Raw genomic sequence first — 25,504 nt, forward strand, 5'->3', positions numbered from 1 at the left:
GGATTTGAACTCAAATCATTGCCTCTGAAATTTATATTGCTCCATACACCAATCATATTCTTAAGTGAATTCCAGAAACTTTGCCTTCTAATGTGCAGTCCTATTCCTATTCTTCTAGTTATGTGTCCTTGCCACATTAAGGCTCAGGAGAGCACATAGAAAAAGCATCTTGCACATAACAATATTGGTGAGAGTAATAGTAACAGCTTGAATTTATACACCACTCTTTGCTTTTACTCATTTCCCTGGGGCTGGTGACTGATGGATGGGGATGTACTTCTCTGGCACATTCCTTGCCTACCGTGCACAAGGCCCTGGGTTCTACCCACAGCAGTGCAAATAAATAAGTAAAATGAATAAATAAATCCTCGGGTGAAATTAACATTGAAATATTTTTATTTCTCCAAAACATTTCCTAATTTTTAATCAGTCATTTTGCAGTTGTTTTCATATAACCATAATCAGCTTGTATGGATATTTTATGTCTTGGTTTCCTTTTCTTTCCCCTTCTTTCTTTCTTTCCTTCCTTTTTTTTCTTTCTTTTTTTTTCTTTTTCTTTTTTTTTTTTTTTTTTTTGGTTTTTTGGGACAGGGTTTCTCTGTGACTTTGGAGGCTGTCCTGGAACTAGCTCTTGTAGACCAGGCTGGTCTCGAGCTCACAGAGATCCACCTGCCTCTGCTTCCGAGTGCTGGGATTAAAAGGGTGTGCCACCACCGCCCGGCCCCTTCCTTTCCTTTTTAAAGACAAGTTTTTATGTAACTGAGGCTGGCTTTGAACACGACGTGTAGCCCAGGTTGGTCTTGAACTCTTCACCTTGAACTCCAGCCTATGCTCTACTTTTTTTACGTAGCAGCCCTATCTGCATGCACATTCGCATACATAAACATATCAACTACCATGACTTTCTGCAGTAACCTATTATACTGAACGCTACAGTTATCACATTCCTGTGGTGATGTCAGCTCATGGAGCTGACAGTACCAAATGCTGGCAAGGACATAGAGCAACAGGAACAGGAAAGTGCTGCTAGTGAGACTGTCAAATGGTACCGTCACTTTGGAAGACGATTTGGCAGTCACCTGCAAAACTAAACATATTCTTCCCATATGATATGGCAACTGCACTCCTTGGTATTTACCTCCCCAAAAGCTGAAAACTTCTCCAAATAAAAATCCTGCACACAGATGTTTATAGCAACTTTATTTGTAATTGACAAAAACTGAAAGCAAAACGTCTTTCAGTGGGTGAATGGGCAAATGAACCGTGGCACACCCTGGCAATGGACTGTTACTCAGTATCAAAAAAGAAATGAGTTATGGAGCTATAAAAAGACATGCAACAACCTTAAATGTAAAAAGGAGCTAATCTGAGGGGCTACATATTGTATCATTCCAACTCCATGACATTCTGGAAAAGGCAGAACTATGGAAACGGTTAAAAAAGAGAGAGAGAGATTGCCGAAGGCTAATGGGAGAATGGGATGACTAAGCAAAGAGCAGAGAAAAGCACTCCACACTGTAATAGTGGATACATGCCATGATACACTGTTCTGGACTTACGGCAAGAGAAAGCACACCAAAAGAAAGCTCTAATGAGAGCTAGAGACTGGCGATCATGCTGTGCCAACTAAGGTTTGTTGATTGTAACCAAGCTGCTATTCTCATTGGGGATGTTGATGGGGTGGGAAGGGGCTGTGTATATGCCAGGCAGAAGACAAAAGGGAACTCTTTGTGCCTTTCTCTCAATTTATGTGTATGCCTATACATCTGTATGTGTGCACGTACTCGTGTGTGCACGCAGGGGCCAGAAATCGATGTCTTCCTACGTCACTCTCCATCATTAAACCTGGAACTCACCAGTTCAGCGATGCTAACTGGTCAGTGGGCACCCTCCTGTCTCTACCTTCCCAGTGCTAGGATTACAGGTGCTTGCCGCCAGGTCCTGCTTTTTACATAGGTGCTGAGGACCCAAACTCGGGTCCTCATATGCAGGGCAAGCACTTTACTGACTGAGCTATCTCCCCCAGATTCCTCTCTTGATCTTTTTTTTTTTTTTTTGCTGTAAAATTAAAACTACCCTTTGAAAGAAGTCTTTGTATGCATGTCTATAATCCCAATACGGAGGAAGCCAACCTGGGCTAGACAGTAAGACCTGGGGAGGGGGGCGTTGCCTACCAAACAAAAATATCACAAGTCTTTTTTTATGATAAGCTTGAGGGCAGTGACAAGATGTGCGGCTCTTATCTCTCTCCAACTCCGGAATTTAATAAGCTACTTTTTCTTCATCCATAAGTAGAAAAAATAAGTGTCTCATAGACATCAAATGAGCTGATGCTTGGTGGAATAGCAACAGTAGCGTGCAGCAGTAGTCCTACTCTGCGTCTTTCCTTCCCATGGCACCATAATCTGCTTCTGGGTAGAGACCTCTTCAAAGTTTCATGAACACCTACCTCTACCTGGCACCGTGTGTAGCATTTGGGCCCCTTAAGTCTGTTGATGGTGAGCACTAGCCTAAACTTTTCTCTCCATTGGACATTTGAGGGTTTTCTCGACTTTTTGCTATTAGAAAAATACATCTCAAAACGCTTCTACTTACATTGCCTAATTTGGCCTGCATCCCGTGTGAACCAGGCGGAAGAGGGCTGTTTGCCCATGCCCACACTCTGAGATAGAACAGCTATGGCTCAGCGAAGTGAAGGGACTTCTGTCGCATCATGTATCGGTGACGACAGAATGGCTGGCCCTGCCTCTAGCTCCTACCTCCACAGACCTCTTTTCCTTCTAGCTGTTGCTCGCTTCATCCGAGGTCTTTTCAAAACTGGAGCCTGCCGTGGTGAGCCTGGTCTGAGAGCAGCACCTTTACCCAGTGGTCCCTGCGGGGGATCATGAGCTGTGAGCTCCCAGATGACCCCCTGAAATCAGACATTTTATTCCCAAAACATCCAGGCCTCTATTTTCCCAGAATGAGGAGCTAGAAAAGGGCCAGCATGCCAAGCCCCCAGCCCACCATCCTCCTCACGTATGCTCCCCCCCAACCCTCATAAAGGGGTGAGGAGACGGCTGTCAGTGTCCAGGAGGAGGGACTTGGGCTAAAAATAGCTATGGCGTGTGGATCAACCAGAGTGGTACCCAGGACTGGGAAAGGGAGGGCGACGCTGTGGAGCTGTAGCCAGACTGGTTGCCATGGAAACGAAAGAGGAGCAGGGGAACCTGGGAAGTGGGGATGACACAGATACCAAGTCCTAGTCTGAGCTGCCGCTACATTTAGGAGAAACAGCAGTGTCTGCGGCTCCCACTCTCAAAGGGGACCCATGGTAGGGGGGAGATGGTGTCAGGGACCTGGGCACCAACCCCCCAGGGTTTCTGCAGCCGGCTCCTCTCCTCTCCAGGCTCTGTGAGTTGAGTTGTGGGACTTGGGGTTTGGGCCCCAATTTCTAAGGCAAGTGGGGTTTGGGTGGAGCTGGTTCCTGAGGGAGTTTCCACCAGATAGACCTCCTATAAAAGATACCCCCCCCGTACTAGCCAGCACTCTCTTGGGGGAGGAAAAGAGTACCAAGAAAATGTGGTGCTGGGATCTCACTGAAAGCGTCCCAGCATGCCCAAGAACTGTGGTGGGAAGAGCTGGAGTTATTTGGAGGGAAGAGGCAGAAATAAAGACCTTGCTCTTTAGTTAGTGGACAGTGCACACCTTTCCTGTCCTGTGAAGAAGAGGACCCTTCCTCGGGATGACAACAGCTAGGATGCAGTCAAAAGGCTCCCTGGGCAATCAGCCTTTTGGGGTTGATCAGACATTAGGGTCCCTTCCCCATTCCTGGCCATAGATGGAGGTCAGATTACCTAAGACCCTAAGGAGAATGTCTGGAACCCACCTGACGCTACTGCTAGGAAGAAAGAGACCTAGGGTCTTGGGGCACTGAGTACTTACAGATCACTTCCAGAGGACACCCTGAGCTGCAGAGAGGGAAGAGCAAGCCTGCTGTTGGGGGAGGGGAAGATCTAATCTGCCATTGCCAAGGTGTTCGCATCTCCTGACCCCCATGGAAAATAAGGGTGGGGGTCCTTAGGATACAAACCATCTCTTTGTGGTTTCTCCTTCTGCCTTTTATCTAACATACACACACCCTCCAAAGGTCTGGCTGCAGAACACTTCGCTCCAAAATTTTAAAACTGGAATGCCGGGCTTGTAGTTACATATCCATGCAGTTTCTCCCTAGGACCTGGTCATCGAAGCCATCTGTGAGCCTTATGTCACATTCTTGTGTTCCCTTGCCCTCCCAACCCTCTTGCCTCTCCTCCCCCTCCCACCCCAGGTTTCCTTGGAATGGGAAATCACAAATCCCAAAAAAGAGACAGGAAGGTTGCTGAATCCTAAATCCTTGGTTCATATGGTCCATATCTCTTAGGGGACCCTAAGCGCCTAGGGAAGGACTCTGGACATCTATCTCTCAGGGAAGACTGCAACTCAGAGTGCATCTCAGGGGCAAGAATTTGAAACAAAACCAGGTGGGTTTTGCTTGGAATCTGGGCTTTGCTTGGAATGTGGGCTTTGGGACATATGGCTGGTGTGGGTGGGCTTGCTGCTAGGGTAGTAAATGCAAAGCAGAAAACTGGGAGGGGGATTGATGTGGGCGCTTGGTGTTTCACTTGGTCTGATTTCTTATCTCTTAGAAAGAATCGAGTTGGAAGATACTAGACTAGAGTAACCCTGGATGGCCTGGAGCTTCCTTTATTCTTGCTGTGGGCAGTTGATCTCACATGGCCTCCAGCCTCCTATTGCTAAGCCTGTTCAGCATGTCTGCTCTGGGAAAGAGCCCAGGAGATGGGCTGATATCAAAGCATCAGTGACCATGATTAAGCAATCAGAATTGCCAGTGGGAATTTCCTAACGTTGGGAACATTGAACCTTTGCATATTGGACAGGTTCTTTTGTGCACAGCTTACTTTTTTTTTCTCTCTCTCTCCTTGGTAAGTCTGGGGTGGAGAAACAATGTAGGAAGAGGTGGAAAGAGTGAGATTCAGGAACAGAAGAGAAGGAATAGCCTTGGCATGAACTTCAAAACAGCCTTTAGGTGGGTCTTCCTATAGGATGATGAAGAGTCCTTGGGGAGAGGATAATAGCTGGGGAACGAGCGTTGGAAGTCCTCATCCCTGCCAAGGAACCCACGTCTTAGGGTTTTAGAATCCCAGGTGTCTGGTAGGGCTTGCCTGTGAGGTGCTACACACTCCGGCTTGAGGTAGTGACACCGAGATCTGTGTCACGGAGATCTCTAACACTTCCTTCCCATGGAACGTACACTGTGCTGCCCGGTCCATGTTCATTACCCTGTGTGATCCCTACTTTTTCTTAACCTTCATTTTTATTTTATGCGTGTGGGTGTTTTGCCTTCATGTATGCTGCGCATCACCCTCGGAGGCCAGAAGAGGGCAAGAGACTGGAGTGGCCACCGGCTGTGAGCCCACATACTTGTGGGTGCTGGCAGTCAAACGTTTCCAGATCCCCTGGAAGAGCAAGCAACCAGTGAGCCATTTGAGCCAGCCCTCCAGCCCTCCCGACCCCCCAACTTTCTGAGTCCGTGGGCGGTTAGGGTTGTAGTTCCCATTCCAGCAAGTGGGGGAAATCGAGGCTAAGAGACCCCGAGTTCGGGGTGGATCCATCAACTCCGGCACGCCTCTATTAAGTCCCCGCAGGGGTCCGGCTGCGGCCGCCATGGCGCAGGACAATGCCGCTTTCTCCCCGGTGTCGGAGGAGCCGCCCCGGCGCCGCGGCCGCCAGCGCTACGTGGAGAAGGACGGGCGCTGCAACGTGCAGCAGGGCAACGTGCGCGAGACCTACCGCTACCTGACCGACCTGTTCACCACGCTGGTGGACCTGCAGTGGCGCCTCAGCCTGCTCTTCTTCGTGCTCGCCTACGCGCTCACTTGGCTCTTCTTCGGCGCCATCTGGTGGCTCATCGCCTACGGCCGCGGCGACCTGGAGCACCTGGAGGACACGGCGTGGACCCCGTGCGTCAACAACCTCAACGGCTTCGTGGCCGCCTTCCTCTTCTCCATCGAGACCGAGACCACCATCGGCTACGGGCACCGCGTCATTACTGACCAGTGCCCCGAGGGCATCGTGCTGCTGCTGCTGCAGGCCATCCTGGGCTCCATGGTGAACGCCTTCATGGTGGGTTGCATGTTCGTCAAGATCTCGCAGCCCAACAAGCGGGCCGCCACGCTGGTCTTCTCGTCGCACGCCGTGGTGTCGCTGCGCGACGGGCGCCTCTGCCTCATGTTCCGCGTGGGCGACCTGCGGTCCTCGCACATCGTCGAGGCCTCCATCCGCGCCAAGCTCATCCGCTCGCGCCAGACGCTCGAGGGCGAGTTCATCCCCTTGCACCAGACTGACCTCAGCGTGGGCTTCGACACGGGGGACGACCGCCTCTTCCTCGTCTCGCCTCTTGTCATCAGCCACGAGATCGATGCCGCCAGCCCCTTCTGGGAGGCGTCTCGCCGCGCCCTCGAGAGGGACGACTTCGAGATCGTAGTCATTCTAGAGGGCATGGTGGAGGCCACGGGTGCGGGCAGGCTGGAGGATGGGAGCGGTGATGCAGGGCTATAGCGAGAATAGCATGGGGCGCGCGGGGGGGGGTGCAGAAAGATGGACAGGGAGTGGAGTCCAGGGTGACAGGTGGAGGAGGAGGGTGTGCTGGGCCAGGGCTGAAAATGAAAGGGATGGACAGGAGGGTGACTTTGCAGAGTCGAGAAAAAAGCTTGGAGGAGTTCTATGAAATGACGCTAGTTTGAGGCCCTGACCTGACATGTATGTCACTTTGAATAGCGCTTTACATCTCTGAATTCATTTAATCCTAGCAAGGTTCCCCTGGAGGTTACATATTATTACTGTGGCCACTTTTCAGAGAATAAGTAGCCCCAAAGAAAGGTCCCATAAATAGCCCGCTGTCACAAGCAGATAAATAGCGTAGCCTGGATTGAACACAGGAAGTCTATCTTCAGTGTTTCCCAGTGCGGTGTTGGGATGAAGGTTAAGTGCAGAGTTCTTGATGCCCAGAAGTCCAGAGCCCTGGAATTAGACTGTTTTGAGCTATTTCCCAAGGAGGCAAACATAGGCGTGGGGAGGTGAGAACTGGTCTCACTTCTGCCTCAGTTACCCCATCTGTTACTCTTAATATTCCCTGATGTTGCAATTTCTAGCACCTTTCCAGAAGGAAGTGTGACATCAATGCCTTCACTCAGGCCTACACTGTCAAGAGCTTGGGACCAGCATAGGAGCAAAAGCAGGTCCCTTAAGAGGCCCTAGCCACCAAAGACGATAGGGAAAACGCAGGTAGAGAACCAAAGGACCACCAGGGGGAGCAACAGCGCTGCTACTGACAGTCTTGCTCCCTGCTGCTAGTCTTCTGCTCCTGGTCCTAGGCAGACGCATCCTCTGCTTCCTCACCATCTCAGTTCTATCCACCCCCCATTCCTCCTCCACTCCAACTAGGCTGGTCCTAACCCTCCCCCTCCCCCTCCCTTACAACCCCCCCTCCCGTCTCTCCAGCTATCCCTCCTTGTTGACACTATCTTGGGCAGTTTTGCTACAAGAACTTTTTTTAATTGTCTTCTTTTCCCTTTTTCTTCCACCTCCCACCCACCCTTACACCCCACAGCCCCATCTCTGCTTCTCAGGTCTTCTCTCTGAAGAAGCCCTGGGGACCTCTCCCTCCCCACCTTCACTGGATACATCTGATTCCAGCTTTGCCATAGGATACCAATGTCCCCAAGATGTCACAGGGCCAGACTTTCAATGTCAGCCGGTCTCTGGCTGGTGAATGTTTACACCTCTATTTCTGAGATGGTATTAGTTTGGGGGAGACTCTGAAGTAGGACCAAAAAGATCTGCCCTGAGGGGAGGGTGCAAAATCCCAGCAGGGAAGGCAGGACACAGCCCCAGGGCAAGGACTGGGAAGGGCAGGGTAAAAGGACATGGGGGTGGGAGCATGTTTGATTTTTCTAGAGATAAAGCTGGGAAGGATGGTAGTATTTTGGGATCCAAAGTGCTTTTGAAAAGCAAGAATAATGAGCCAAAAAACCCAACTCGATGACATTTAAAGGGAATAAATATAAAATTCTACATTTAGGCTTAAAAAAATCACTTATGTAAGCACAGCATGGAGAGGCTCTGGTGGAGAAAGACTGGGGGTTTTAGTTGGCCACAGGCTTTGCTGTAGCAACGTGATGCAGCTTCCAAAGACATTTATGTAATGTAATCACAGGCCACTTCGCTACAGCATCCTGGCCAGAAGCAAGAGGTGGTGGAGAGCCTTCTTTTATGCATAGAAGAGGCCACAATTGGAAAAGCCATCACACTTCATGCGGACTCCTACCTGGTGGTCCTCGGTGACCATTCTCATTTGCAGTGAAGATAGTAAACTTTTCCAAAGCCAGATCAAGTGAGAAATGCTCCTGAGTGTCCAATCTGAGGAAGAGATCTAAGGGAACCTGGCTCTATATTTACAGCCGCTAAAGGAGCGTCAGGTGGGAAGGGAATGAGCTTCTAGGGGACAGATTCCAGTTTGCATAAGAGACAACACAGAGCCAGATGGCTCAGCAAGCTTAGGTGCTTGCCACCAGGCCCGAGGACCTGAGTTAGATCCCCAGCTCTCATACTGTGGAGAGAACAGACTCCCACAAGTTGTCCTCTGACTGCCACATACATCCTGTGGTATATATGCTAGGGCGCACGCACACACACACACACACACACACACACATCAATGCAATACACAAAGGACTGGCCTTCTAACGAGGTGGTGAGCTTTCAACCCTGGGAGGTAATCAATTCAGCTAGCTGCCCATTACTTGGGAATGCTTAGGAGTTGGACAAGGAGACGATGAGAAGTGGGCAGCTGGACCAGATGATCCCTAGGATTGGTTTTAAGGTTAAGATTCTCAAAGGAGAGCAAGGGAAATAGAGGCTGGCAAACGGAGACGAGAGCTGACCAGAGAGAGGGGGACTCTTGGGGGAAAGAAGAGGGCTGTGGGGTAAGAGGCAGGAGAGGGAAGCTCGAGCTGCAGTCTCTTTGACTGACGATGCCTCTCCCCTCCCCACAGGAATGACATGCCAAGCTCGCAGCTCCTACCTGGTAGATGAAGTGCTGTGGGGCCACCGGTTCACATCTGTGCTCACCCTGGAGGACGGCTTCTATGAGGTGGACTATGCCAGCTTCCACGAGACCTTTGAGGTGCCCACACCCTCGTGCAGTGCCCGGGAGTTGGCGGAAGCTGCCGCCCGCCTCGATGCCCATCTCTACTGGTCCATCCCTAGCAGGCTGGATGAGAAGGTGGAGGAAGAGGGGGCTGGGGAGGGAGCAGGTGGGGGAGATGGAGCTGACAAGGAGCAGAATGGCTGCCTGCCACCCCCAGAGAGTGAGTCCAAGGTGTGACTGGTTTTCTCCAAACCCCTGTGGCAGACCAGGGGGCTAGACGCAGGTACGAGGAAGCTGCAGGATGGGGATGGAAGAAGAGGAGGCAGGCAATGTCCCAAGGCATGGCTAAAGTTGGGAGAGGCCCACTGAGTCCAGGATCCAGTAGGGAAGGAAGAAGTCCTGGTTTGAAGAGAAGAGAGGATGGGAATGAAAGAACCCATCAGTCTGTCTGTGTTTTGACCTTCACATCTGTTTGTGGGTGGATGGATGGACAGAAGGATGGGTTTACAGGGTTGAATGGGAAGGTGGAGCAGACAGAGACAGCCAAAGGACAGCTTGGGTGGCAAATGGATCAAGAGCTGGTGAAGCCAGTACTGCCTTAACCCCCCAGCACACCTTTGTGCGAAACCTACCAGTACCCTGTTCTTCCAGACAGAGGCGGCCTCAAACCAGGGGACACGGCTAAACCAGAGGGCCTGTCAGATGGACTGCTGCCCCTGCTCGTCTCCTCAGCTGGTCTCCCTATGTGTGACACACCTGTCTAGACAAAGTGGCCACTGTTGAGTCAGAGAAGAGAAAACTGGGTAGATGAGGGTATAGATAAGACCCTATCCAGCTTCACTACCCCACTATGACAGGGTCGGAAAAGTGTCCACAGCCTTAGCCCTCGGGGTATAGGGAAACAAGCCAAGGGGGTAGATGCTGAGCAGGAGCCCTGGAGCAGGACCAGGAGAGACCCAAGGACAACTATTTTTGTGGCAGTGGAGTGAAACCTTAAAGCAGAAGAAAGGTCATGGGAGGCTTAATAAGAGGTTTTATGAGGGAAGCCTGATCCTGGGGAAAGTAGCTTATCCTTGGGGCACAATGACAAGGGCCCATTCAAAATAGTGATTGGATATCCATCAGGTGTGGTATTCAAAGACCTGGTCATAACACCGGGGCACAGCACAGGTGGAGGTCAGAAACACCCACAGCAACTGAAGGAAGTGTGGCTCACACTAGGAGCCCACAGGAAGCTCTTAGGACAAGAAGAGGGTGTTAGCAACCAGGAAGCTAAGGCTTGAGTGAGGCAGGGGAAATGAGCTTTGTGTCACTCACCTGGAGGGCTTGTTAAAACAGATTGCTGGGTCCCACTCCCAACATTCTGACTCAGTAGGTCCGGGATGGAAACCAAAAATCTGCATGTCTAACTAGTTCCCGGATCTAACAGGTTCCCAGATCGAGCTGACACTGCTAGTCTGGGGACTACACTGGGCTGAGGCGTCTAAGCGGAGGAGAAGCTGCAGGCGCTAAAAAGAAGCCAGGGACCATTAAGAACAGAGAAATGAGAAGGGAAATGTCAGGGAAAGGGAGCCAGGTCCAGGCTGAAGAGCTTAACTTTGGGTCCCAGAACTGAAACGTCAGTGGTAATTGGCCAGTGACAGCGAGGTGGCATCTGGGAAGATGAGAGGACAACAGAAGCAGGTGGAAACAGTAAGAAGGCCTTTGGGGAACTCCTGAGGAGGCAGTGGGCAGCTGAGCTTCAATGGGCTTCAACATAAAAGACGATTAGCTAGCAGGACTGACAAGGCAAAACTGACTAGGGGAGAAAATGGAGCTTATACTTCCGGCTATCTGCTGCCTGCCCTCTTCCTGTCAGGACAGGGGACCCTGGAGATACATACTCCCATCCCATCCCCACTGCATCCTGGACTTGTCCCCAGTCGTCTCGGGATGGTGAGGGGAGAGCAATGGTGAGTTGAGGAGCAGAAGATCGGTCAAGGGACTTGAAGCTGGCCCCCTGGAGCTGAGTGTAGCCAGGGTGAACAGATCCTCTGACGGGGTTAGTTCAAACCTTGGCCCTGGCTATGCCCGCTCCTGTCCTTGAATAAAGGTCTGCTGCTCTACTCCAGGCTAAGAAGCCAGCATCCCATGGGGCACTATGACTCTCTCCCCAGTGCCCAGCTCAGCTTGGGTTCACTCAGGGGACGCAAGCTGTCACCTCTCCCCTTCAGTCTAACACTGGACTCAGGTTTCAGGACCACCTGGGTCACCCTCAAAAATGAGGTCCGTGGACATGTACGGGCTAGAGTCCCACATACACGTATTGACCTAGAACACAGGGAGCGTCCGGGGTTTGAATTCTGGGGAAAAGGTGGAGTCCGAGTAAGAGGGGGTGGGGTGCTTGGCATCCGCATACAGGGCATTAGACTGGAGACACTGAAGCTGCTCCTGGAAGTCACTGAGACGCCACCATTCAGGCACCACTGTCCAGGGCAGTCAGGAGACCTGTGTTCTACTGCCAGTGCTGACTGTCCCTAGTTACCCCTATGGCTCTCAGCAAGACACATTACTTCTCTGGGCCTCAGTTTCCTTATCTGTACAAAAAGAAAATGATACTTGGCAAACTCATAGTGCTCAATAAATGTTAAATTACTAAATGAAAAGGGAAGACTGGATGCCGCCTGAAGCACAGAACAGCCGAGACTCTCCGGACCCGAGAACCCTCAGGCAGGGAGATGCAGCGGCTCTGTGTACACAGAGGACACAGGACCTCCCGACTGCTGTTGTCCCTAAGTAGGCAGCTGTGTTCCGAGGCTCCCATTCTGCTGTAGTCAGAGAATAATTAAGGTCAGGATGACAAAGACTGAGGCCCCAGGGCCTGGTGGGAGGAGTCTGGCCCGAGACTAGCCCAACCAGGAGAATGAGACTGAGGAGGGTGTGCCCCAGTCTGGGGAGCCTAGAAAGACTCTCTGGATGCTGTGAAAAGGGCCAAGCTCAGCTGGAACTCACCCTCTCTTCCTATGTGGAAGCCCCATTAGGAGTTGGCTCCTCACTGACATTTTAGGCAACAGATGGGACCCAGGCATCCCCTCCTGCAGTGGGTGGGTAGCAAGGCCCACCAAGGACAGATGGTGTTTATGGTGGGAAAAGAGGCCTGGGTTGTCCAGAATAGGTTGTCAAGCCCCAACAATCTCCCTACTAACAACCACCCCCTCCCCACGCACCCCCGCTGCTGCCTTTTATAGCTTCGTGGCAAGGGAAAACACAACCAGGCCTGGATTTTATAAAACCAGTTTATTCACATTTTAAAAAAACAAAACAAAACAAAAACTAGTTTGAGGACAGGAACTGGCCTTCCTACAGCATGAGTGTGAGACCAAGGACAGAGAACCCGAGGAAAGGTGTGAGGAACTGGGGAGCCGCAGCTTCCACTCTAGGCAGGGACAGGACAAATAAATTAAAGGAGGGCTGGGCGGAGGAGGGGAGGGTATCTAGGCAACCGGAGGAGGAGCGGCGCTGGCTGGAAGACAGTTGACACCTGCAGAAACTAGAGAGAGTATGTGGAGAAGGCTGAGGACCAGGCTCCCTTTGGCCCTCACCCTGCTACATGACCCTGCAGGACTGACTGAGCTGGCAGCTTCTTGTCCAGATGGAGCACACAGGAAGCCCGAGGAAGATGGGACTTGGGGTACCCTTTCCCTCACCTGGGGTGCTACAGATCACCGCTTCCGCAGCCTCTTCATAAAGCAGCAGGTGATCGTAGCAAGGACGCTGGCGCCAGTGACTAGAGCAACTCCTGTACCCACCAACAGGGGCACGAATAGGGTATCCAGGGCTGGAAGAAAGATGGCTCTGCTCAGAGAGTGCCATGGTCCTCCACCGGCTGTCGTACAGTTCTCTGGCACTCTCCCCAGCAGGTTTTCCTGACTCAGTGGGCCATCCTTGCCCACCTACAACCGCACCAATCAGCACGGAGGTCAGTTTGGGGCTCTTCATGCAAAGGGATACAGGAAAAGGATAGCAGGGAAGACAGGAAAGCAGAAGGGGGCAAACACGGTTGGAGCAGATGAGTGGAGGGTAGTTTCCACTCACCATGTGTGTAAGGGTAGACTGTGACAGGTCCGGAGCGCGCACTGCCCGCCTGGTACCAGCTATAGTCCGCATGCTGCACCCAGGCGCTTGGGGCGCAGTGGTATATGCCTTCATCCTCAGGCCCCAAACTGTGTAGTCTTAGACGATGGCTCTTGGGTCCCACCAGCTCCACACTGACAGGACCCCCTCCAGGCCGGACTCCCAGCTCTGCCACACCATCCTGACCCACTCCACCCACAAGCTGAGCAGGGCCAGAACTTAACTCGCCCTCCTCTGGTCTCTCCACCCACCAGCTGGCGGCTAGTCGAAGCCCCGGGGGACCACCACGCACAGAGATGTTGCATAGCAGGGAGGCAGTCTCTCCCCGGTACACAGTACCCCCTGCGAGCCATGCCACGGCCTCCAGCACCACACCTGCAGAGCAAGGGACATGGGGGTTACAGGGTGAAGGCTCAGGGGCTAGGAAATAAATTCTGTAACCTCTGAACCCTGCCAAGGGTTCAGCTCTCACCTTCTTCCCTCACATGCACAGGGAGGGGCCGGGAACGAGCGCTGGCAGCTTCACGAAGCCGGGTCCCAGACCCTCGAACATAGGCTTTGGCGAGGCAGCGATAGGTGCCTGCATCACCAGGCCTGGCAGCCTCCAATCGTAGCCGGTAGGTTCTGGATGCCACTTTCTCCATGGCAATGTGGCGGCCCTCGTAGCCAGGGCCCAGGCTGCCTACACCTTCTGTGTCCAGCTGGGCCACCAGGCGGCCAGGCCCAGGAGCCCCTGCAGGAGCCATCTCCCAGCCCACCGAGTACGCAGCATGCCGGCCTGCTGGGGGCAGTGCCCCTGACACATTGCATAGCAGTTCCAAGGGTTCCCCTGGGCCAATCCGATGCTCACCAGGTCCCACTGTCACTGCTAGCTGGCTGGCTGAAACACAGCAGGGGAAGGAAGGAGTCACAGAGATGCCTGGGGCCCGTCCTCAATACCTCTTTGCAAAAAAACGTAGAGGCCTGTTATCTGTCCCTCACCCCAGGACCTGAATTTCACCCTTCCACCATAGCCCTTGTATCTCCACATTCAATATCTGAGCAGAGAAACCATGGATAGAGAGTGAGTAATGCCTGGACGGCTGGCTCACTCCAGGGAAGATGATGTAGCAGGATGATGGTCATGTAGCACCACCCCTGATGCCCACTGAGATACCCCCTCAGGGGGACATGTGACACTCACACAATGTCTGCACATCCACATGGGCCAGGACTGCCCTCTTCTCTGCGATCTGGACCCAGGAACCGTCAGGATCCTGAATCCATTCAGCAGCAGTGCAGTGGTAGGTGCCCGAGTCTGCAGCCTGGGCACCCCCAACCACCATGCGGTACCGGTCAGTCCCTTCCTTGCTCAGCCGCAGCTCCCCCGCGGCCAGCCTCTCAGCGTAGGGAGCTCCAGCCTCCACGGCCATGTCTGAGCGCAGTCCCACGACTTCCTGTAGAGTGGCCCGCCCCACTGGCGCCTCAGGAATGGCTCTCCCAAAGGATACGGACAGGTGTGTGTGTTTCTGTGTTTTGGTCTGAGCCAGGCAGCCCAGCGCCAGCTCCTGGCCCTCGTGCACTGTCAGGCGTGAGGGGGAGGTTGCAGCCTGACGGCCTCGGGGCCCTGGAGGGGCAGCAGATACCTGCAGCTCATCTGGAAGAACTGGAGAGAAAGGCGTCAGTGAGAAAGGGTTGGGAGCTGGCAGCCCGCATGTACCTTACTTCACTACCTACTCTGTGGGCTCCTGGATGGCAAGGACTCCTAAAACTCAGTGGTGCCAAGCCCAGTCTGGGCATACCAAGGTGCTCAATAAATACTTGCTGAATTTCACAGAACAAGCCTGTTGACACCCACTCTGGTGTCTGAGATTGACTTGTTTTAAATACACAAAAAAGTAATTCTGTCTTCCTTCTCTAAAGAAGCTACACCTCATGGTGCAGGCCTATAATCGCAGCTCCCCAGGAGGCTAAGGCACAAGAACCAAGTTCAAGGCCCACTGGGGCTACAGAACAAATTCAGATGCCAGTCCGGGCAACTTGGAAAGTCTCTGCATCTGGTCCCCAGGAAAGAAACGAACGTGCTAGAAAGGCAGGCTTGATGGCAGTGGCGCCTGACACCGGAAGACGGCTGAGAGTTTTTTAAAGTAACCTGGGGCTACACAGCAAATTATGGAAGAATTGCCATTAATTTCAGGCCAGCCTAGGCTAGTGAGCTGTAGGCCAGCCTGGGCTACAGGATGAGACCCAGTCTCAAGAAGCAACACAGGGGAATATAGCTTAGGAGGTTCCTTCCTTGGTGTGCTCAACACTGTAGATTCAATCTCCAGGGCCGTGAAGGGTGTGGGGGGTGAGGGGGGTGGAGTGGAAAGAGGAAGAAGAGGAGAAGGAAGAGGAAGTGAGAGGAGGAGGAGGAAGAAAAACTAAATCTGGAAGGCTCTCTCACCACCCAGCTCAGAGCCCAGTACCTCTCAGCTCCACTTTGGCACTGTAGTTGCCCAGATACTGAGTATCTGTGGAGGGGGTGTAGCATTCATAAAAGCCAGAGTCCTGGGCTTGAAGGCGAGCAATCTTGAGCAACACGGAGTCTCCCCTCAGGCGCTGCACCTGCAGGTCACCAGAAGCCACACGAGGCCCAAACACAGCATAGGTGAACTGGCTATCCTTGGTGCTGATGATGCCCAGTGAAGTAGCTGGGGCCTCTGGTCTGTACATGAACCACTCAAAGTCTTGCTGGGAAGGGCCCTCATAGGCACTCACGTTGCAAGAGATAGAGACAGCAGTGCCGGCCACACGGTAAAGAGGCCCCTTGGGGACATGCACCTGCCGGGCATAGCACCTGATGCCTGTGGGGAAAGGCAGAAAGAATTGGAATTTTTTTTTTTTTAGAAAGATTGGGTCTTTATTTGATGCCCAGTACCATCAGCACCATTCTTGAAAGCTGCCTGGGAGCAAAGGGAAACCTAGGGAAGGTTAGAACACAGCTGGGCCATAAAACACAGATGAGACCAGGGAAGAGATGCTGGGCCATTAGACAACAGCCTCTCATCACATCAACATGAGCCAGATCCACCTCAGAACAGAGGAAGTCTCCATTTCTAGCTAACCAGAGGTAGAGCACCTACGTGAACAAAAGAGTGCATCTGGAGGCCAGGGAGGCATCCCAATAAGGAAAATGATTTCTGAGTTCAAGTCCCTGCAACCACACAAAAAGCCTGGCATGGTGGCCAGTGAGGTGGTTCAGTGGGTAAAAGCAGTTGTCACAGAGGCCTGACAACCTGAGTTTGATCCCCAGAATATACTGCGGGAAGAAAGAACCAAGTCCTGAAAGTTGTCCTCTGACCTAAACACACACACACACATACAACTCTCTCTCTCTCTAATAATAATAATAATAATAATAATAATAATAATAATAAAACAGAAGGTTTTATAGCACCTGAGGTTGATCTAGGGCCTTTACACAGACTCTCACACAGGTGCACTTGCACGCATGCACACACGTGCACCCCCATAGACCACAAATACACACAATTTAAAATGAGAAATAAATAAAGACAACGTCTGGCTCCTGACTCCCCCGTTCTTGGCTGGGTCTTTTTCTCTAACCCCCCATTCATGTGTGGGGGTGTGCTCAGGTGGAGCCTCTAGCTAAGAGATTTTGAGACCTTTGCTGGAAGGGACCTGACAAAATCTTACAGAAAGGCTGCTTGGCTTAGCTCTGTCACCTGGGCTAGACAATGGAGCCAGTGGCCCAGGCTGGATGGGGTACTGTCCTGGACGGGGCACCATGCTGAACAGGGCACGGGCCTAGTCAGTTCTCACCACACAATACCCTCTCCACTACAGCTGTGCCATGAGCTCACTGCTTCTCCCAGCCCACAAGGCTACACAGGCAGCTGTGGCTTCTGGGGCAAGAATCAGGCTCTGCCCTGGCCTGGGGCAGAAGATCCCTTCCCCCCAGAGTCTGCCAACCTTCTGGCTAGCCCAGATGATGTACCATGCACACACACACACCCGCACCCGCCCCATCAAAAGTGGTCATTTGCATATGATTTGCATGTGTTGTGCATCATTTACATAGCCCCCTTTCTATAAGGAGACCCTAAGCTCCTGCTGTCTCTTTCTTTCTCTCCCTGTTCTCTCTCTCCATCTATTTTACCCCCACCCCTGTATCGACAGACAAACCTTGGAGTGTTCAGTTGCTTTCTTCTCTCACCATTCCATAGCTACTTCTAGAAAAGACCACAGAATCCCAGAACGCAAGGAGGGTGGGCAATCATTTCACAGGTGAGGGAAATTACGGAACTCCCAGAAAGAGCACATCTAGGGAATGCTGGAGCGAGGATCTGAACCCAGATCTGAGTCCAAAGCTTTGTAATTACAGAAGAGAAGGCCTGGCTGGGAAGAGAACCACCTCTCTTCTAGATAGAAAAGTAAGACAGTGTGTGATGTGGTCTAGATCCTGCCATTTCTGGAGGGTCTCTACACACTCCGAAGAGGGACAAAACCAAGAAGATGAGACACTTCCTTCCAAGGGGAGGCCTGATGTACCAAACTGTGTAATTTCTAGGATTCCCAGGGGGAAGTCCACAGCTTTGCTGCTGGCACTGGAGGAAAACACCCAGAAGCCTGAGAGCCAGCCCTCCCGTTCCTAGCGTTCTTCTTCTGGCTACGTCACTCAACACATGATCATCACTTGAAGCTGAGGCTAGAGTCAGGAGGCCAACACAGGACCAATTCTCTCCTCTCCCGGGTCTCAGTCCCTATCTTTAAGAACTCAGAGCTTCTAGTTCTGACGCTGAACCAGTGAAATGAGTGACTCAGGCACACACTGCTCCAGGCATATTTCATAATCAGGGTGATGTTAAAGACAGCCAGGCTGACACCTTCCCAGCTGCCCATGGGCAGGCTGCTCAGAAGGCCCCCTCCCACCTTCCTGGCTCCACAAGTGCTGATGCTTGGAGATCCCCATGGGAAAGTTGTCCCCACAACCTCAGGAAATAGGCTGCTACAAGGTTCTCTCTCGCCAGGCCACCTCCTCTCTAACAGCCAAAGGCCTGATTTGGGAGTCAGATCGAGTTCAAATCCCAGCCCCAACCCTCATTGGATATGCTCTCTGGAACAAGATATTCCATTTTCCTTGTCTGGGAAGTGAACCTCAGTGCTGAATGGGGTGGGCTCAGATGCCAGAAGGCTCTTCTCTCTCTCTGCAACATTCACTCCTCCCGACCTCCCCTGGGCTCATCCCTGCCCCATAAAGCCCACTAGGGAAAAGAGGCAATCACTAGGCAACCAAGCCCCACAGCTCCTTCGTTTCCCTCATTCTGCCTCCTGCTTTGTTCCCCAAGGAGAGTTTTCATCCTGGCCCCAGAAGCCCAAGACCTGCAGCAGGTAACAGCTCCGGCACCATGCAGTTCTGGTCTAAGCCAGAGAAGACAGTTGGGGTGCCATAGACTTCTGACTTGACTACAACACCCCAGAATCCTCTACACACCTTCCCTATATCCCCAACACACACACACACACACACACACACACACACACACACACACACACACCAGCCATACAAGGTTGACCCAGAACACACCATCATAAACACCCACCAGACACTGGGCACTTGGAGATCCCAGGTTCAGTTTCCATGGAGCCTGGTTTCTCCTGAGACAATGATGTTGGGACCAAATGATTGTGACAAATGTCTCAGGGAGTGGAAGAAGGGCAAAGAGGAACTGGCCCAGGGTGGCGACAGAGGTGAGGGAGGGATGGTAAAATGTGTGTGTTGGGGGGGGGGGACTAGGGGAGACTTTCTTTAAAGACTGTGGGCAGAATCAGCCCCTGGGCCTCCAGCCAACTCTGGGGCAATTATGAAGACCGCCAGGCACTGCCCACGCAAAGCACGCACCCAAGGCTAGGCCTGGAGCCTAGAGTGGGGCAGAAGATTGTCACAGTATTTGGGCACAACCACCCCAGGGCCTGGGTGTAAAAGCTGAGAAGTGGCGCCTCCCTCCGGGGGTCCACTGGTGTCTCAGGAGATGGCCAATATGCCCAGCTCGGGGCCTAAAGCTAGGGCGCCACCACCCTCCCCATAACTGACTAGGCAGGCGGCCGCAAAACGAAGCCAGGCGCCGAGCCCAGAGAGACTGGAGACTCGCCTGATGAAGAAGCCGGGATGCAAACAACTCGGAAATGCTAGGAAGGTGAGCTGACTCGGATGTGCAGTGTCAGCACCTACCCGGCCGGGACAGGGACGCGGCGACCACCAGGCTTACCAAGCATTAGCAGCAGCGGCAGCAGCAGCAGTGAACTCAACGGCGTGGGGCTGGGGGCGCCCATTCTGCGTAGGCGGCTCTGGGGAGGCTCCGGGGGTCGGAGTGGGCTCTGGAGGGCCAGAGCCGCGGGGGGCACATGCCCGGGTGGGGGGGCAGAAAGCGGAGCAGTGAAGCGTGGGTGCGCAGAGCCCAGCTAAGCGGGAGCCGCCAACTCCCCGCCCTCCTCTCCTCTTCCCCTCCTCCCGTCGCTCTTCCCGCCCTCCGCAGCTCCGAGACCATTCCCGCCGCGCCCTGCTGCCAGGCCCCGCCCCCACTCCCGCCCCGCCCCCGCCTCGCCCCGCCCCGCCCGCCGCCCCTGGCCGACGCCTCGGCCAGACTTCGACCCTAACCGTAGCTCCGCCTTTGGCCTCCGGCTGGGCCAACTGGCGGCACCTGGACTCTTGTACCCCCACCCACCCTGGCTCAGAGCGCACCCCGCCCTGCACCTGCCAGCCTTTCCGGGAGAATGGGTGCTTGCAGAGCCTCTGGGGATAATGGGGTGACTGTGGTTACGCACTCAGAATCCAGTTGGGTGATACGGGCTGCTGAATCCTGGCAGCAAACCCTGCTGACTTACGTGGGCACGGCGTGACCCAGGACTTTCTGGACGTGAAACGGTTGGACTCAAGGGGCTTTAGAACCCTAGAAGATCACTGAAATCTGTTCTAATACCGGGTCAGAAAGCAAAGCGAAGAGAAAGTGGGTTAGCCGTCCAGACTTCCTAGCTGGTGATCATTGTTCAGCCCAATCCCTTCAACCTGAGTTTTCCCCTCCACATACAGAAGAGAGATTGTAAACACTCAGTTATGCTGATAATTAACTGAGATCACGCACAAACGTTTGTTGCACACGGTAACTATGGGGGAGGGGAGTTTTGTTTTTGCCTTAAACTGCTTTCTACCAATTGGAGCCTCCAATGAGAAGATATGGACACACCTCTCTGCTGGGAAGGGTGGAGCTAGCCTGGAGGTAGGAGAAAGGAAGGAGTCTCTTCCACCGTCTCCACTGAGAAAAACGACGGAGAGTAGGAAGGGTGGAGCCAGAATAAGGAGAAGGTACAGGCCAACCGCAAAGCCAAGGCTGTGGAAGCAGCCATTAGTGGAAACCGGCCTAGAACACATCTAGGTCCTGCCCCTCCACACTCTACTTGCTCCCTTTATCCCTGCTTCCTCTGTTTACTGCACCCTATTAAGGAAAGTGAGGCACACAGAGCAAAAGTGGTCCAGCCCAGAGCTGACTTCCTACTCTCAGGCAAAGTATTCATGGCATTAACTCATGCCAGTTAAAGAAAGCCATATTCAACAACCACAGAGAAACACAGACAGGGTTTGGGAACCCATGGAGAAGCCAGAAGTCCAACCCTGGTCTCTCAAGACTGCCCAGCAACAGCATAAGAGACTGTGGCTTTCCACCTGGACATATCCCGGCCTGGTTTCCTCACACTACTTCTCTAGAAGCCATGTTGAGCTGTGTGAAAACCGCAGGTTATGAGGAGACTTTGGGAGAAAAAGGACTCTCCCTTTAGTTGGAGTTGATTGGATCGAAAGCCTTCCTGGTACTTAAGGTTTAGAAGAATCAACATCATAATGGCAGCCATTTATGGGATCATCACACCTTAACACCACTTGTGGATGTCCTTTCCAGACTTGACAGTTTATTTTACAAGACAATGTCATTAACACAAGGGAATTCTGAACTTCAAAACAGTTAAGTATCTTGCCCAAGGCCACACATTTTAAGTTAACTGTGACTTTAAAGCTCAGGCCTGGTGTGCACACCTTTAACCCTAATGCTCAGGAGGCAGAGGCAGGCAGATCTTGAGTTCCAGGCCTGCCAATGCGACACAGTGAGACCCAGTCTCAAAGCAAACAAACAAAAACAAAACATAAAAGATCCACAAAATCTCAGCCCTGGCTGTCTCCAAATCCTCTTGTACTCCACTGTTCACTCCATTTAAGGTGAAAAATCATTCATGGAGCAGATAACTGATTTGATTAGGCCAGGCCTTGTGCTGAATTTTGGTAATGCTAGTAAGTAATGCTATCATGGTCTTCTACACTCAAGGATGCCATTCTTTTTCGGGGGAGGAGGTAGGGACAGGGCTTCTCTGTAGCTTTGGAGCTTGTCCTGGCCTTTAACTCACAGAGATAGCTTGCCTCTGCCTCCTGAGTGCTGGGAATAACACTGTCTGGCAGGTATGCCATTCTTGTTAGTGCAATATCAGGTAAAGAGGTAGCTGTCATTATGGGATGGATGGGGGAAGAGCACTCACTGTTCAAGGATCTTACTCTTGGCTTGGGACAAAGGGACTCCCATACCGGTAAGTAGGGCTTAGGGGCTGGGCTAGTATCTCCAGAGGAGTTGGGACCTAAGGAGACCCGATACACCCCTCCGAAAACTGTGAGGTCCATCAGTGGCCAGCAGAGGGAGCCCAAAGTCCAGGACCGACTCACTCGTAAGATGCTTATGTAACTGGGAAAAGTTGGGGGAGGAGAGCAAATGCCAGGCACGAGGCACATCACACACAGGCACATGTCCCCACTGAAATCAAGGGGCTTCATGCAGAAAGGCGTTGCACACACACCCAGCAGGGCGATGCTCAAACACACGCGCATGCTGCAAAGGAGAGCCAGATCAATGCCAAAGACTGGAGGGCACCCGTGCTCTCATGCATCACTCCCGCAAGAAAACAGGCTTATGCGGTATCTTGACTGGTGTCCTGGGGTGGTATGAGCAGAGAAGGAAGGGACTGTAGAGACAAGGACACTGTAGTGACCCCTAGGACTCCAGCACCATAGTGTGTAGCTGAGTTGTATTGTCACCATCGTCCCCAGCTTCCCACCTACATTTCCATGTACTACCGCGTGTGGGCAGACTCCAGTCACTAGTCTTGCTTCATATGCTTATTTAACTCATTTTGCCTCCAGATGGCATATGCATGAGACATCTAGGTGACAGTTGGTATCATTAAAAGTCATTAAGACCCAAGGTCTGCCCTAAAAGGGTTATAATCTGGTTGAATTGTCATATGCTATAGTCACAGCCAAGGGGACCATGCCCCTCATATTCAAAGACAAGACTGTTGAGGTGAAGTGTTCTGTCCTGGACTGTCTATGTAACCCAATCTTATTCAGTCCTCAGCCCTTATCTCCATAGAAAACTGAGCCATGGACAGACTAGGTAGGATTAGACTTGTCCAGTGTTTGATTCCTTGTAGTCCAAATTCATATTTGAATCTAGGATCCTCTAGCCTGCTACACTGTAAAAGTAAATGTCACATTAAAAAAAAAAGAAAGGAAGAAACATAGCCCAAGCACAGATATACATATATAGAGCTATAGACACAGGTATTGCTGAGACAAACTGACAAGCACACCAGCCACTACACTAATACAAAAATGACACAAACACACAACATGCCATTCTCTCTCTCTCTCTCTCTCTCTCTCTCTCTCTCTCTCTCTCTCTCTCATATATGTACAAACTCCAGCTTGCAGCAGAACTAAGGATCACATACAAGTACCTCCTGTGTTTATGTTTACAAAGCCTTGACCCGGACTACACTAATGAACTATAGTTTCCCACCCTCCCCAGAGGGAAAGTTCTCCCTGCTGAGAGGTTACAGAAGGGGTCAGAGTCAAAGGAAGAGCAAAACCCTACCCCTCACCTGGACAATAAATTCATTCAGAGAGTGAAACATGTGCATAAGCAAATAAAAGCATGCAATCATCATACACACCCAAACACATCCCCAGACCCACAAACATGTCTCCCTGGCACATTCTACTCCTCCTTCCCCCTCTGAGCCAGGCATATGCACCCTTTTGGTGTGTTCTGTCTCTGTCTCTGTCTCCGTCTCCATCTCCGTCTCTGTCTCTGTCTCTCTCTCTCTCTCTCTCTCTCTCTCTCTCTCTCTCTCTCTCTCTCTGTGTGTGTGTGTGTGTGTGTGTGTGTGTGTGTGTGTGTGTTCTGGTCCCTCCTCTTGCCCTGACTGAGTTCACACTCCTAGTTCTCAAGCCCCGTGCCAAAGTGGGCAGCACCATTGGTTCAAGAATAGAGGAGCTACTATGCTACTTGGGCCTTGCCATGATCTGATCCTGACCCACTGAGTGGGCCCAGCCATTTCTGCACCCAGGATGAGTGCCAGCTCCTTCCCACTTTGGAATGCCAACATGGATCCCTCTGAGCTGCAATCCCCTCAGCCTTCTCCCCTGCCAAGTCCTGTGTTCCCTACTCCTGTAGTATAGGTGTCTGGGCTCCACCCCCAAGGTTCCCCATTCTTCTACTCTGTTCCCAGTCAGCCGAGTAGGAACAGCTGGTCCAGACTTCCATCTGGAGGGATCAAAGAGCTGAGACCACCCTCACTCTCGATATATGAGATCCCTAGTGGCGTGGATGGATATAGCTGTGAAGGCTGGAGATAGCTGCAGTTTCAGTAGACAGATGTCTGTAGACTGAGTGCAGATGAGCCTAGGGGGCCAGAGGTGGTTAGCACCAGGTGACTGCCTCTGAGTCACCGGGTTGAGCAAGAGGCAAATTTGAAGAACAGGTCATTTATGGGTTTGACTCCCTCCAGCTGAGTGAGGTGAGGAGAAACAATGGCTAATGCTTACTGAAAGGCTGCTTTGTGCTGGGCACTGTGTACACACTACACACTCTGCTCATTCAGTCCTCACCACAGCCCTGGAAGCAAAGAACTGTGCATACCTCTGTGTTAAGACCAGGAAATAGGCATTGAGACCTTGTGTAATTTACCCAAGTTTAAATAGCAAGCAAACTAGTACTCACAGGCAAATCAAACTAACTTCTGAGCTTACATCTTCGGAACATATTTCTCCCTCCTATATTGTAACCTGGACACATTGTGTGTGTGTGTGTGTGTGTGTGTGTGTGTGTGTGTGTGTGTGTGTGTGTAGCACAGAGTGGATGCTCTGTAAATATTTATTGAGTGAATGAATGCAGTGGGGAAGAGGAAGCAATGAGAGTTGTGTGCTGTGACTTTGAGGGAAAGAACAAGAGTGAATTCCATGCACACATACCGAAGACTGGCTTCTGACTCTGGGGTCTCAGCCCCTCACAATCTCCTAGGTGAGGGAAGAGCTCTAAAGAAGAACAAGAGTGAATTCCGTGCACATATACCGAAGACTGGCTTCTGACTCTGGGGTCTCAGCCCCTCACAATCTCCTAGGTGAGGGATGAGCTCTAAAGCACTCTGGGGTGGAAAGGCTTCTCTCTCTTTTCCCCTCCAACCAGAACAGAAGGCAGGGAGGTGTGAGGGGAGGTGTGAGAGGGGGTGCATAGCCAACCCATCCAGCTTAACCAGGCTGGGATCCTCCTGCGCTCTCACCACCCTCTGCCTCAGTCCAGGGTCTTCCTCAGCCTCTTTCCTGCCAGGCCCTGCCTGTTCTACTTGTCCACCTGGACTCCATAGGAGGCCGGTACCCCTTGGCTATTCTGGCTAAAGAGTGGACAATTCCCTTTTTGCTTGATCCAACTGAAACAAGGGTGGAATTTTTCCAAAGGCTCTCTATTAGGAAAGTAAAGGAAAAACAAAGCCAGAAATAAAAACTGCAAAAACAAAGAAACAGATGGAACAGTGGGGGTGAATGAGCTGGCCATGGGAGTGAGTGTGAGTTGGGCCCCAATGCTTAGACAACCCCCCAGTATGTGTGTGCGTGCTCTCTCTGTCTCTGTCTCTCTCTCTGTCTCTCTCTCTGTCTCTCTGTCTCTCTCTCTGTCTCTCTCTCTCTCTCTCTCTCTCTCTCTCTCTCTCTCTCTCACACACACACACACACACACACACACACACACACACACACAGCACCTGTCCTTTGCCCTTGGATGGCATTTTCCACATGGAACTGTATATACAGAGCTTGTTTCAATCTGTCTCCCTGTCCTGAATGAGCTG

General features: G+C 52.0%; 2 protein-coding genes across 3 annotated transcripts; one reads left to right on the forward strand and one right to left on the reverse strand.

Annotated features, from left to right (window-relative positions):
• Positions 1-5,706: 5,706 nt before the first annotated feature.
• Positions 5,707-9,506, forward strand: Kcnj9 (potassium inwardly rectifying channel subfamily J member 9). Its single transcript, XM_035445620.1, has 2 exons — positions 5,707-6,556; positions 9,096-9,506. Exons 1-2 carry the CDS (start codon positions 5,707-5,709, stop codon positions 9,425-9,427), a joined length of 1,182 nt encoding a protein of 393 aa, XP_035301511.1. The 3' UTR covers positions 9,428-9,506.
• A 2,941-nt stretch (positions 9,507-12,447) lies between these two features.
• Igsf8 (immunoglobulin superfamily member 8) lies at positions 12,448-19,775 on the reverse strand. 2 transcript variants are annotated; one of them, XM_027418949.2, is made up of 7 exons: positions 19,555-19,775; positions 15,751-16,128; positions 14,487-14,948; positions 13,776-14,183; positions 13,265-13,678; positions 12,877-13,007; positions 12,448-12,719 (listed from the first exon to the last, which is right to left on the reverse strand). In XM_027418949.2, the coding sequence occupies exons 1-6, from the start codon at positions 19,616-19,618 to the stop codon at positions 12,892-12,894; spliced, it is 1,842 nt and encodes a 613-aa protein (XP_027274750.1). In that variant the 5' UTR covers positions 19,619-19,775; the 3' UTR covers positions 12,448-12,719; positions 12,877-12,891. The 2 variants fall into 2 exon arrangements, with proteins under 2 accessions (XP_027274750.1, XP_027274749.1); XM_027418948.2 differs by having other exon boundaries at positions 12,448-13,007.
• Between the last annotated feature and the right edge of the window lie 5,729 nt (positions 19,776-25,504).

Source organism: Cricetulus griseus, chromosome 5 (genome assembly GCF_003668045.3).
Source record: "Cricetulus griseus strain 17A/GY chromosome 5, alternate assembly CriGri-PICRH-1.0, whole genome shotgun sequence".
NCBI lineage: Eukaryota > Metazoa > Chordata > Mammalia > Rodentia > Cricetidae > Cricetulus > Cricetulus griseus.

What these genes read in the sequence shown, in the direction of transcription:
- Igsf8 (XM_027418949.2), bottom strand. Translation starts at nt 19,618, where the DNA reads ATGGGCGCCCCCAGCCCCACGCCGTTGAGTTCACTGCTGCTGCTGCCG. An exon ending in TGCCAAAGTGGAGCTGAGAG is followed by an intron (nt 14,949 to 15,750) that starts GTACTGGGCTCT and finishes CTTTCTCTCCAG; the next exon opens with TTCTTCCAGATGAGCTGCAG. An exon ending in AGTCTACCCTTACACACATG is followed by an intron (nt 13,008 to 13,264) that starts GTGAGTGGAAAC and finishes TCTTTCTTCCAG; the next exon opens with CCCTGGATACCCTATTCGTG.
- Kcnj9 (XM_035445620.1), top strand. Translation starts at nt 5,707, where the DNA reads ATGGCGCAGGACAATGCCGCTTTCTCCCCGGTGTCGGAGGAGCCGCCC. An exon ending in GGGCATGGTGGAGGCCACGG is followed by an intron (nt 6,557 to 9,095) that starts GTGCGGGCAGGC and finishes CCCTCCCCACAG; the next exon opens with GAATGACATGCCAAGCTCGC.